The sequence below is a fragment of the Entelurus aequoreus genome, linkage group LG07, assembly GCF_033978785.1.
Source record: "Entelurus aequoreus isolate RoL-2023_Sb linkage group LG07, RoL_Eaeq_v1.1, whole genome shotgun sequence".
NCBI classification, from domain to species: domain Eukaryota; kingdom Metazoa; phylum Chordata; class Actinopteri; order Syngnathiformes; family Syngnathidae; genus Entelurus; species Entelurus aequoreus.
In genome coordinates this window covers 35009944-35024231 of record NC_084737.1, presented here as the reverse complement: position 1 = coordinate 35024231, position 14288 = coordinate 35009944, and the positions used below count along the sequence as shown (strand labels likewise).

General features: G+C 38.4%; 1 protein-coding gene across 12 annotated transcripts in view; it reads left to right on the top strand.

Moving 5' to 3' along the window:
- The window catches only part of rap1gapa (RAP1 GTPase activating protein a), a 150180-nt gene that overhangs the window by 132127 nt on the left and 3765 nt on the right, over window positions 1-14288 (top strand). For 6 of the 12 annotated variants that reach the window (XM_062053338.1, XM_062053335.1, XM_062053343.1 and 3 more), the window contains 6 exons: window positions 5479-5556; window positions 7546-7655; window positions 7758-7877; window positions 7960-8095; window positions 8168-8279; window positions 10502-10581. In XM_062053338.1, the coding sequence (XP_061909322.1) occupies window positions 5479-5556; window positions 7546-7655; window positions 7758-7877; window positions 7960-8095; window positions 8168-8279; window positions 10502-10581 (636 nt within the window). Of the gene's footprint in view, window positions 1-5478; window positions 5557-7545; window positions 7656-7757; window positions 7878-7959; window positions 8096-8167; window positions 8280-10501; window positions 10582-11860; window positions 11907-14288 lie in introns of all 12 variants that reach the window. The other 6 variants (XM_062053347.1, XM_062053340.1, XM_062053346.1 and 3 more) reach the window with 4 other exon arrangements.

The window sequence follows — 14288 nt, the reverse complement described above, 5'->3', positions numbered from 1 at the left end:
TATGCAAATTACGGAATTAAGGGTGTTTACATATGCATATTGGGGAAAAAAGGGCGTGTTTACATGCAAATTATGATAGACACGCACGCGCTAACCATTTGGCATTCACAACTTAAGAAAAGCAAGTGGGGACAATTTGGACGTTTAAGAACATGTCATGAATTTGAATGAACTCCTCTTACGAAATCACTTAGGAAGAAAGATAAGAGGAAAAGTTAGGAACTTATTGCTGAATGGGGCCCAATGTCCACCCCGCCACTTTGTTTAAGGTGGCCCGTCACGTCATTTAATAATCAGCCCGCCACATCGTTTAAGGTGGCCCGCCACATTATTTATTGTGGTCAGCCATGTTCTTTAAAGTGGCCCGCACGTCATTTAACGTAACCTGCTTTGTCATTTTATGTAGTCGGACAAATAATTGTAATATGGCCTGCCACAACATTTATGTGGCCTGTAAAAGGCTGGGAGAAAAAACACTCTCAGGCTAAATTTATTCGTTCTTTCAATTTTGACAGACAATTTATAACTGCATATGTTCACCACTTTGATATTATCTGATCATGCAACAAGATGTTCCAAGCATATTTTTTGGTTATCAAAATTAATACTTAAATATCTCCTTGTCAACTTAATTTATGATTTACACTTTGAAGGAAGTGACTAATAAAGAAAATATGGAGACGTTTCAGCTAGTACTGTTTCCACTTTTCTTCGAGTCTGCCAGATTGAAAGATATTTCTACATTAACACGGATTTGCTCAAAATCACATATTTTTCCATGCATTTTTTTTTTTTTTTTTTCAAACAGGCAGTTTACAACCTTTACAGCCTTATTCCAAAATGAAATCGATTCATTTTCGTCCTTAAAATTCTACACACAACATCCCATAATGACACTGTGAAAATGTTTGTTTTTTGCAAACTTTGCAAACTTGTTAAAAATAAAAAACTAAGGAATCACATGTACATACTGTAAATATTCACAGCGTTTGCATACAGCTCAAAAGTGAGCTCAGGTGCATCCTGTTTCAACTGATCATCCTTGAGATGTTCCTGCAGTTTAATTGGAGTCGACCTGTGGTAAATTCAGTTGGCTGGACATGATTTGGAAAGACACACACCTGTCTATAATATAAGGTCCCACACTTGAAAGTGCGTGGTAGAGCACAAGCCAAGAATTAATTTGAAGGAAGTGTCTGTAGTCCTCCGAGACAGGATTGTCCTCGAGGCACTAGGGTACAGAAAATATTTGTTGTCTTGAAGTTACCAATGAGCACAGTGACCTCCAACATTCGAAATGGAGGAAGTTTGGAACCACCGGCACGCTGGTCGGTCTTCTAAACTGAGCGATCGAGGAAAAAGGGCCTGAATCAGGGAGGTGGTCAAGAAACCGATGGTCAATCGGTCAGAGCTACAGCATTCCTATGTGAAAAGAGAAGAAATTTCCAGAAGGACAACCATCTCTGCAGCAATCCACCAATCAGGCTTGTATGGTAGAGTAGCCGGACGGAAGCCATTTCTTCATAAAAATTTGCCAAAATGCATCCTAAAAACTCTTAAACCATAAGAAACAAAATTATCTGGTCTGATAAGACAAATAATGAACTCTTTGGCATGAATGCCAGGCATCATGTTTGGAGGAAACCAGGCACCTCTCATCACCAGGCCAATACCATCCCTACAGTGAAGCATGGTGGTAGCAGCATCATGCTGTGGGGATGTTTTTCAGTGGCAGAAAATTGGGAGACTAGTCAAGATAGAGGGAAAGATGAATGCAGCAATGTATAGAGACATCCTGGATGAAAAGCTGCTCCATTGTACTCTTGAACGTGGGCGGCGGTTCATCTTTCAGAAGGACAACGACCCTAATCACACAGCCAAGATATTAAATGAATGGCTTCAGGACAACTCTGCAAAGGTCCTTAAGTGTCCCAGCCAGAGCCCCGACTTGGATCGGATTGAACATCTCTGGAGAGATCTGAAAATGGCTGTGCACCGAATCTTCCCATCCAACCTGATGGAGCTTGACGGCACTGGGGGAAACTGTCTGAAGATAGGTGTGCCAAACTTGTGGCATCATATTCAAAAAGACTTGAGGCTGTAATTTCTGCCAAAGATGCATCAACAAAGTACTGATAAAAAGGCTGTGAATACTTATGGACATGTGATTTCTTAGTTTGTAAGTTTTAATACATGTTTTAAAAATTCTAAAAAAAAGACCCCAAACATTTTCACATAGTCAAAAATATTTTGTAATAAAGCTGTAACATAACAAAATGTGGAAAAATACGGAACCAGAATACTACCAGTAAAAATGACACTGTGGAAGAAATTGTATTGGCACTGAAACTAATTTTGGCAACAAATGAAAAACATTGAAAAAATTCAATATTTTCAGTGGATGTGTGTTTCAAAGATTTTTATGAGGTTTCGTTTCTTTTTTTTTTACGGTTTCAAACTTAAGGCAGTGTTTTAGCGTTAGGGGCGGGTGCCTGTGGGCGGGGCTCAGAACAAGTTTACCCGAGAGCAGTTTTACTGGACTTGGGCATGCAAGTGAAACGCCGTAGAAGAAGAAAGGAGGACAGAGGGTGTCTAAATTAGGTTTAAAAAATGCTTCAAAATATGAAATTATGAAGCAAAAATAGATGGTTACATTTATCTTGAGTAGGCTTGTATGTGTTGCTGTCAGCAGATTAATCTCCTACTCAGAGAAAAGTCTTGTATTTGTAAATATAATACAGTGACCAACTTTATTACTGCTTCGTAAAGCATTCTGGTCAACTTCCCTACTTTCACAATTGGTTTTATATATGCAGTATATTTAGCATTAAGAGGTTATTATGATATACTCCTGGTATTTATTAAATGTTTAATTTATTACTAGGCATACGTTCTCTTTACAAAGCAAATTAAAATAACTTTAAAGCAATTACTCATATTGATTAGTTATGTAACAAAGAATTGATCCATATGAAGTTTCGCCAAATATCACGGCTATATCGAGACAAACATGGGTAATTTAAAAATACATTATCAGTTTCTTTACCGCTTATAATACATCCACAAAGTACGGCTATGTTAACACGAAGATATCGTATAACTTATAAACCTGATTTTGACGCCATTGGTCTTTCTTTCTTCTTTTACGGTGTTTTTACAGTCTAGTAAAACTGCTTCCGGGTAAACTTGTTATAAGCCCCGCCCACAGGCACCCGCCCCTCATGCTAAAACACTGCCATTGTTTTGAAACCGTAAAAAAAGGAAGCGAAACTGAAAAGAAAGAAACAAAACCGTCAAAAAGAGAAGCGATCATTAAAACCTTTGAAACACACAAAATCTTACTGCCAGTATTTTGGCTCCATAGAAAAAGTGAAGCACTGTGAATACTTTCCGGATGTACTGTATGCCAGTATGTAACACGTAACTTACGCGTATTAGCTTTGTGAATGGTTAGCTAATGATAGCGATTTAGCAATGTTTAGCTACTAACGTTAGCTATAATTGAATATATATTCTATCATAACAACAACATGGCTGGAAATTCTTAATTATTTTTTCCGGTACTGCTTTTGTGTATTTGCACGCCTTACCTGCGTGTATGAGACAAATTTCTTGGACCGACAAGCAATTTTCATTTAATATGATTAGTAATTGTGAAAAATATTTAAAATGTTCTGTTAAACTACTGATGAGAACAACCCCAAAAGGGACAAGCGGTAGAAAATAGATGGATGGAAAGCTAGCCGGTGGTGTTTTGTTAAACTTTGAGTTGCCAACAGCCCCTTCAAACATGGATCTTTTAGGACAGTGTTTTTAAACCACTGTGCCGCGGCACACTAGTGTACCGTGAGATATTGTTTGGTGTGCCTTGGGAGATTATGTAATTTCACCTAATTGGGTTAAAAATATTTTTTGCAAACCCCATCCATCCATCCATTTTCTACCGCTTATTCCCTTCGGGGTTGCGGGGGGCGCTGGAGCCTATCTCAGCTACAATCGGGCGGAAGGCGGGGTACACCCTGGACAAGTCGCCACCTCATCGCAGGGCCAACACAGATAGACAGACAACATTCACACTCACATTCACACACTAGGGCCAATTTAGTGTTGCCAATCAACCTATCCCCAGGTGCATGTCTTTGGAGGTGGGAGGAAGCCGGAGTACCCGCAAACCAGTAATTTTAATCCGCAATTGTGTTGTTGTTGAGTGTCTGTGCTGTCTAGAGCTCGGCATGGTAACCGTGTAATACTCTTCCATATCAGTAGGTGGTAGCAGGTAGCTAATTGCTTTGTAGATGTCAGGAACATGGTTTGTCGTGATCACAATATGCAGACGACAGTGGGAGGCAGCGTGTAGGTAAAAAGGTATCTAATGCTTAAACCAAAAATAAACAAAAGGCATTGACGCTTAGGGAAGGCTATGCAAAACAAAACTACAACTGAACTGGCTGCAAAGTAAACAAAAACAGAATGCCGGACGACAACAAAGACTTACAGCATGTGGAGCATGACATGACAATCAATAACAAAATAGGAGCGCAAGACAAGAACTAAAACACTACACACAGGAAAACAGCAAAAAACTCAAAATAAGTCACGGCGTGATGTGACAGGTTGGGACAGTACACCTACTTTGAGACAAGAGCTATAGTGATGCATTGTTGGTCATGGTTTGAATTTATATCCGACAATTGCGAGAATTACTTTTTACTGTCAATATCGGCTGCTGAGTTACTTTTTTTTTAATGTTTTCTGCTAGTGGTGTGCCTCCGGATTTTTTCAATGACAAAAATGTGCCTCGGCTCGGAAAAGGTTGAAAAACACTGTTTTAGGAAACATATATTGTGTTTGAGTGTCCACATCACTTTTCAGATTACAGCAGTTTACACATGAAAAGAACAGAAAATGGCTTTTCCCGAGCTGTTCCCACAAATGCAGTGGCCCCGAATGGTAAGATGAAGAAAATGACAAATCGAGGGAACTAAATGTGTAATACATCTGGTCGATTATTTTGGCGTGTATTTGTGTGTACCAGAGCTTTTGTCCATATAGTGCATTCAGAAAGACAACATGTGTTCCTTCCATCTTTCTTTTCTTATTTTAATGTAAATATTTAAACACAAGTACATAGCTGTGTGTTTCTACTCAACACTTCCACCTTGTCAGACTAAGAAGAACTAATTTGTGTCACTGAATGTATGACTGCTACTACATGTCCTCTGCTGCAGTATCTTCTTATCCTCGCAGGCTCACTTATGTGATTCACCATTTCTTTCTCCCATATAGCTGCCTGCGTTGCACCTCTTGGAACCAAGCTGACGCACGCTTTGAATTTTGTTTGACTACACAACTTGCATGGAATCTCATATATTTGTATTTATCTCATGTTTTCTCCCACCCCCTTTTACCCTCCTTGTCGACTATCATCATCATCTCTCCCTCTCTCTCCCCCTCTCTTTCTCTTTCTGCGTGGCTCAGTCATTGCTTGTCCCAGGCAAAAGTCCCAGTAAATATGGACGTCGAGGCAGTGCCATAGGAATAGGAACAGTAGAAGAGGTTCATGTTTAATTCTTAACTATTCTTTACCAACTCTTGTTATTCTGTTTGATGTTTGTCTGCATGGCTCCACTGCACCATGGCCAAGTCCTTCTTATTTAATTGCCTTTTATAATTTTTGTGTTTTTTGAGAGATGATTGATTAAAAGGATATATTATTATTTGTACCGTATTTTTCGGACTATAAGTTGCAGTTTTTTTCATAGTTTGGCAGGGGGTGCAACTTATACACATGAGCGACTTATGTGTGAAATTATTAACACATTACCGTAAAATATCAAATAATATTATTTAGCTCATTCACGTAAGAGACTAGACGTATAAGATTTCATCGGATTTAGCGATTAGGAGTCACAGATTGTTTGGTAAACGTATAGCATGTTCTATATGTTATAGTTATTTTAATGACTCTTACCATTATATGTTACGTTAACATACCAGGCACGTTCTCAGTTGGTTATTTATGCGTCATATAACGTACACTTATTCAGCCTGTTGTTCGCTATTCTTTATTTATTTTAAATTGCCTTTCAAATGTATATTCTTGGTGTTGGGTTTTATCAAATAAATTTCCCCAAAAAATGTGACTTATACTCCAGTGCGACTTATATATGTTTTTTTCCTTCTTTATTATGCATTTTCGGCCGGTGCGACTTATACTCCGGAGCGACTTATAGTCCAAAAAATACGGTATGTGACGTTTTTATGAAGAGTTTTTTTTTGTTTTGAAAATGTAGTCAATACTATTTGCTATACATTAATCCAGGGGTCGCCAACCCGTCGATCGCGATCAACCATTAGATTTTTGGGACCCCACCAGTCGATCGCAAAAATATTAGGAAAAAAATATGTATTAATATGACATCAGTGAAAGCCCAACCCGAAAATTGAACCAATAGACCCACCAATATATATATATATATATATATATATATATATATATATATATATATATATATATATATATATATATATATATATATATATATATATATATATATATATATATATATATATATATATATATATATAAATATATATATATATATATATATATATATATATATATATATATATATATGTATATATATATATATATATATATATATATATATATATATATATATATATATATATATATATATATATATATATATATATATATATATATATATATATATATATATATATATCAGCATATTGTTTTTTTATATGTGGTCATGTGTGTGTGTATATATATGTGTATATATATATGTATATATATATATATATATATATATATATATATATATATATATATATATATATATATATATATATATATATATATATATATACATAAATACATATGCATATATACATAAATACATATCCACACACACACACCGTTCCACCGTGCTGCCCATGTGTGTATATGGGCAGTACATACTGTATATATATACTGTGTATATATATACAGTATATATATACTGTTTATATACATATATATAGAGAGTGTTAGTAAGACTCCACATTCCACAATTTTCACACAACCAAGAAAAAAAGGCATCACAGCAAAGTCCACCTCATAAGTAATCAGCCCCTCTTTATTGACGACTGAAGCACTTTTGCCGAAATGACTTGAGGTGGGCGAGTCCGCACGCTGGATGGGAAAATATATGAATATGAGAAACGTGACTTCACGTGATAAAAACACTTATATGAGGGAATAAAACTTTTAACAAGTGTTGCTCTTTTTTTGTTTTTGTTATAAAGAAATAGAACCCTTAACAAGTAGTATGTTTTTTTTAAATTTTAAAGGCCTTTCAGTGGGATGCAGTGCATTAAATTATCGACACATAATTTTAAAGACTTTTTCTAAAATAAATCTCATGTTGTATGGCTTTAGATTCTAAATGACTACTCTCAGTAATTGTTAACACTTATAATGCATATTTCTAAACAATACGTATAGTAAGTCTAACTGTGATTTCTCTCTCTTCCCGGCAGTCTTTGATCATTCCAGGGAAAAGCCCAACCAGGAAAAAGTCTGGTCCTTTCAGCTCGAGACGAAGTAGTGCCATCGGGATTGAAAATATTCAGGAAGTGCAGGAAAAAAGGTGTTGTGTTAACAAATATTGGCATTTCTCTCCCTGTGCTTTATACAATTACTTCAGTTGAACCAAAGCAAATATAACGCTCTGTGTTCTCTGGTGAATCAGCAGAGAGAACTCTCCCAGCACACAAAAAACCCCCGACAGTGGCCACGTCTCCCAAGACCAGAAGTCGGACAACTCGTCCAATCAGAGCTCTCCCGAGGCGCTCACCACGGCAAAGAACAGGTGTGTAAAGGTCACCTCATGACTAGTGATGATATGAGGACCTCCCTTTTCTCTGGGTGGGCTGGTTTAACGCAGTGTGTAGTTCGTATCTCTGTGGCAGGGCTCCATCAATCCCTGAAGGTCATGACCTCTCCCGCTCATCCTCCAACGCCAGCAGCTTCGCCAGCGTGGTGGAGGAGAATGAGACAGAGGCAGTGGAAGACTATGACACAGGCATGGTGAGTGATGTGTTCCTCACTTGTTACCTGACGGTCAGATACGAGTGCAGGACTGCATTTGTTGTCTCTCAGGAGAGTTTGTCATCTGCCGGGACGCCACACAAGCGTGACTCCTTTACTTACAGCACCTGGCTTGAGGACAGCATCAGCAGCACCAGCACCAACAGCCGCGGTAGCTCCCCAGGTGACCACATACTTATGATGAAAAAAATGACGATTGCTGACATTTTGGATAATGCCTAATATATTAGACATCAATTTCTATGTTCTCCAGTGTAGATATACTCACACTGTAGCAACGTTTTGATGAAAATGTAAAGGTTGCATTCCAATGGTGACTGTGAAAGCTTTGACCTCTTACATTTGAGCTCTTCCATCTTGCAAATATTATTCAAAAACTTTAGTATCCTGAAATTGGGTTGACAAATAGCACTTACTACAATTAACTTCTAGAGCAGTGTTTTTCAACAACTGTGCCGCGGCTAGTGTGCCGTGAGATACAGTCTGGTGTGCCGTGGGAGATTATGTAATTTCACCTATTTGGGTTAAAAATATTTTTTGCAAACCAGTAATTATAATCCGCAAATGTGCCGTTGTTGAGTGTCGGTGCTGTCTAGAGCTCGGCAGAGTAACCATGTAATACTCTTCCATATCAGTAGGTGGCAGCAGGTAGCTAATTGCTTTGTAGATGTTTGTCGTGTTTACAATATGCAGACGAGTATATGCAGGTAAAAAGGTATCTAATGCTTGAACCAAAAATAAACAAAAGGCGAGTGCCGCTAAGAAAAGGCATTGAAGCTAAGGGATGGTTATGCAAAATGAAACTAAAACTGAACTGGCTGCAAAGTAAACAAAAACAGAATGCTGGACGACAGCAAAGACTTACAGCGTGTGGAGCAGACGGCGTCCACAAAGTACATCCGTACATGACATGACAATCAACAATGTCCGCACAACTTAAATAGTCTTCATTACCAAAACAAAGCAGGTGCGGGGAATAGCGTTCAAGGAAGACATGAAACTGCAACAGGAAAATACCAACAAAACAGGAAAAGCCACCAAGAATAGGAGCCAAATAACTAAAACACTACACATAGAAAAATATCAACAAAACAGGAAAAGTCGCCAAGAATAGGACCTAAAGAACTAAAACACTACACACAGGAAAACAGCAACAACTTCAAAATAAGTTACGGCGTGATGTGACAGGTCGTGACAGCACACCCACTTTGAGACAAGAGCTATAGTGATGCATGGTTGGTTATGGGTTGAATTCATATCCAACAATTGCGAGAACAACTTTTTACTGTCAATATCGGCTGCTGAGTTTCATTTTTTCATGTTTTCTGCTGGGGGTGTGCCTCTGGATTTTTTCAATGAAAAAAATGTGCCTTGGCTCAGAAAAGGTTGAAAAACACTGTTCTAGAATATATACAGTACAGGTGCTCCTAGGGTTAAGAATGGGTTCCGTTACTAGACATTGATGTAAGTGGAGTTTTAGTATGAGTCAAATCCTATTCATACTTTAATTCCCAAGTCGCTCACGCTGTACCATACTACATGGAGGACATGAAGTATGGTTCCAGAGCCTATGTATGAAGAGAGCTGAGCCAGAAGGCTCAGCTCTCGATTTACAGGTCAGTCTACGTTACTACCCTCACCTATGGTCATGAACTTTGGGTAATGACCGAAAGGACAAGGTCACGAATACAAACGGCGTAAATGAGTTTCCTCAGCAGGATGTCTGGGATCACCCTCAGAGATAATAGGGTGAGGAGCTCGGTCATCCAGGAGCCAGCTGAGATGGCTCGGGCATCTACTACGGATGCCTCCTGGACGCCTCCCTGGTGAGGTGTTTTGGGCATGTCCAGCTGGGAGGAGACCTAAGGGCAGACCTAGGACACGTTGGAGACACTATGTCTCACAGCTGGCCTGGGAACGCCTCGGTATGCCCCCTGTAGAACTAGAGGAGGTGGCCGGGGACAGGGAAGTATGGGTATCTCTGCTAAGAATGCTGCCCCCGGACCCGGACTCGGATAAGCGGTGGAAAAATGGATGGATGGATTTAGATTTCACATTTGGATTTTAAATGTATATTTAACATTACTATTTTCATTTAACATTTTTATTTAACATTTAGAGTCAACATTTATAAACATGAGAAAAGTAATATAAATGTGAGAAAAGTGAGCTTGTTTGTAAACCCAAAAAGTCCTAACTTTGAACACAATCAACTATTCTTTACTCTTATACTATTGAGTTGACTATAGAGAGTTGAGAGTTGACTATTTCAAACTGCCCAAAAAGTATTTACGGACAGAAAAAAGAGAATCAGGATGAAACTACTCTACTGTATGTACGCTGGTCTCTTTATGGAGTAAATATAACCACTGATCCACCCTTCAGGTCCTGGTAAAAGCGAGCGAGGGAAGGGAACAGACATCCGCATCAAACTGGAGCGACCTCACGATCATCAGCCCTCGTCAGTGAGTGAACTCTAATTCTTCTGGCGGCATAAGCTGCACTATGCTCGGGTTTCAGATATGTAGAATACACCCTTGCAATTTACCGTATTTTTTAAACTATAAGGCGCAGTTAAAATCCTCTAATTTTATCAAATGTGTGTGCCTTATATATGTAATAAATCTGGTTGTTCTTACTGACCCCGAACCAATTTTATTTGGTACATTTGTGTAATGACAAATGTGACCAGTAGATGACAGTCACACATAAGAGATACGTCTGTACTGTTAAAGCCTGTTGTTCAATAAATGACTCTAGCAAGTACCTGTAAGCAAGACAGACCAAAACATTGATGTTTCATTTAGAATATAGAGGATTATACACAATGCTCAAAAATCTGTCAAAATGTTTTAGTACAACTTTGGTAAACTACCAAATTGTCAGAGCATTATGGCTACCATAGTCAGACGCACTGTGCTTCAACATACACATATTATGGTGTGTGTGTGTGTGTGTGTGTGTGTGTGTGTGTGTGTGTGTGTGTGTGTGTGTGTGTGTGTGTGTGTGTGTGTGTGTGTGTGTGTGTGTGTGTGTGTGTGTGTGTGTGTGTGTGTGTGTGTGTGTGTGTGTGTGGGAGGACTCCAAAATGTCACCTATTATCTGGCGTTTTGTTTTGCCTTATTAGGCAAAACCAACTTTTCCTACCTATTGGTACCAAAACAGACTTTTCCTACCTACTGGTACCTGATGTTGTGTATTTGGATCTGCATATGTTCCGAAAATAGTCGGTTCCATAGTTAATAAGCTTTTTTTTCTCCATCCTCTTGTTATGGGGCATTCATCCTCCGCTGTTGCTATTTCTAAAACAAAGTAGAGTATAGGTCGAAATTAATCTGTCTGTAGACTTGCTATGGAAGTGTTAAAAACTACCGGTACAACAAAAGATAACGGGGAGAAGACGCAGTCGACGCGGAGCCAAGTAAATAAGACCGCATTCTGAAAAGACGGTCAGAAAGCGGCTTGAAAACGGTCTGTAAAACATAATCTATGCAAAATGTTGACCAAATAACCACTGTTGCATGTTATATAGACCACAAGGAAGTGTTTGGAATCTAGAAAAAAAATCATAATATGAACCCATTACTGCGCCATTATGTATGAAAATAGACCCGTTCATCGACGGTGCGCCTTATAATTCGGTGCGCTTTATGGTCCAAGAAATACGGTACATCACTTCTGCTTTGCTACTCTTGTTGATGTTTGGTTCTGCTTTGATTGCTCTTTGTGCATTTCTGTGTGCAGAATTGTTAGCTCGGCCCACCTATGTATCATGGAATTCCATCTTCAGGTTAGCGTTTTTCTCTTTTTAGACCAGTGGTTCTTAACCTGGGTTCGATCGAAACCTAGGGGTTTGGTGAGTCGGCCTCAGGGGTTCGGCGGAGCCTCTGCCGCGGAGGTTAAGACACACCCAACTCATCTCTCCCTATCGGCATATTATGGATACCCCCAAACAATGTTCCCTCTAATTTCCATCTGATTTACAGGTGTCTAATTTGAAGTGAGTTCATGCACTGTGTTGGTTTTGTTCTTTGAACAAGGTGATGCTCATGCACGGTTCATTTTGTGCACCAGTAAAAAAAACATCTAACTTTGTCTTGAATTTGAAAAAAACCAACATTTTACTTTTCACTAAAGAAGGGTTCGGTGAATGTGCAAATGAAACTAGTGGGGTTCGGTACCTCCAACAAGGTTAAGAACCACTCTTTTAGACTAAGCAGTTTGTGTATGCAATAAGGGCCATATTCTCCCATTTGGGCATTCGTTGTTTTACAAGTTGCAAGTTACGCACGTTTCTCTTAATAATATTCTTCCATCCAACCTGCGGACATGCCCGCCCCGTGTAAGTTAGGCAAGCGTGCATAAGTCGTGAATGAAGGTTGGTGCATTCATACTCATAGACTTAGATTGGTGAAATCTAGTCGAGCGGTTGGTGCCAAAACCCAAAATATTTATACTCCTAAACCAGCATGGTGTGCCTGGGCAAGGATGGTTCCGCCGTATTGTAGTAAGAAAAACAACTGCTTTGATGCAAACGAGCAATTCTAACTGTCAAAGCCAACAACAAACTCCAAAATAGTCAGACTCCCCCGCGTTCGCATTCCATTCAGTTGTAAACAAATTACACAAATGGCATTCTGGTCACCTTCAGGCCTGAGATGACAATGACCTGGATGAATTAGAACATTCATAGACATGGTCTTTAAGATGCATTAGTCTCCGTCTCAGGGTGCTGCTTGCTTTGAAGTGTACTGGGATGTTGTTTGGTTTAAAAATTCTTCAGAGTTTCTCGGATAGACCTCATCAGTAATGAGGCAGACTTTTTTCGGGTGTGTGGAAATTGGGCAATGTGGAGTTTTACTTAAACTTGTGAATGTCATTGAAATCCATGAAAAAGATAACACTTCAAATTTGAAAAGGCCGTATAAACCTAGCAAGTGCTTGTCATGTGTACTGGTGTTGCTAGGGATGTGAATTGATGACATTTTTCTGGCCCAATCCACTTTCAAATGTGCTTACCAATTCTGTTCTTTATCAGTTCTCTTTACGTTTCTTGTTTGGGAAAAAAGAGAACAAAAAGGTGAAAGCATCAATGTTCTTTAGTTTAAGGTTACATGACCTTACAAAGCCAACAGTGAGGTCTTAAGAGGCACATATGTAGCATAGAAAAATAACTTTTTTGAAAATAAATATAAGAAATTTATATTTTTTCTGTGGAAATTACACAATAATGTAACATTTAGAAGAAACTTATTGATTGAAAAAAAAAGTTATATCCTGCAAAGGTTTGTTTAGATTTACAAGGTGAAACTAATAACAGCTCATAACATGTAACTCAAGATATTTCAAACTTTCTTTTGATATAATTTTTAATATTTATGGCTTACAGGTTATGAAAACGTTGAATTGAAAATCTCAGAAAATGTGGGGTTTTCAAAAACCGTAAGCCATGGTCATTAAAAATTATAACAAATAAAAGGCTTTACGTATCTCACTTTGCATTTATATCACATATTGGTTTAACATTTGAAGTTGAATTGCTGACATGGATTAACTTTTACACAATATTAAATTTTTTTGAGTTCCACTTGAATAATATAATGACTGAGGGAAAATGTGGTTGGAGGAAAACATACAATTTTTCTCTGACTACAATTGAACATACACCTACCAAAAATCAGGAGAACTGTGGCAAATGTTTACAATCTTTTGACCACAAACTTAATCACTGCTAGTGACATTGTTGTTCTTGGCCTGAGTAATTGTAGTCCTCACAGCCGCGGTGGAAGGAGAAGCCAGCAGCAGGGATGAACTGGGGTTATTACCAACCACCTTGAAACAAGTCAGAATCTGTCTCTCGTCATTTTTATGCAAATGAGAAGACAATCATTTCAATTTAATAGGTAGTATCGCTAACATTATAGATGTTAGTTAGTCAAGCTTTTATCCTGCGGCGAAGCAATTTCTGGCCTGGAACATTTACGCCAGCTGGCTGCTCCAAGGATGAGATCGGCGTGATTCAAAAACGCGACATTTATTTATAGTTATTGCATATTGTATGTTCAAATGTTGCAGCATATTACTTATATATACTCCTCTTGATGAAATAGCAAACTTGCAACTAATACAAGTAGCGATGTTGCAATCTTTTCTTGTAAAAATAGTAGCTGAA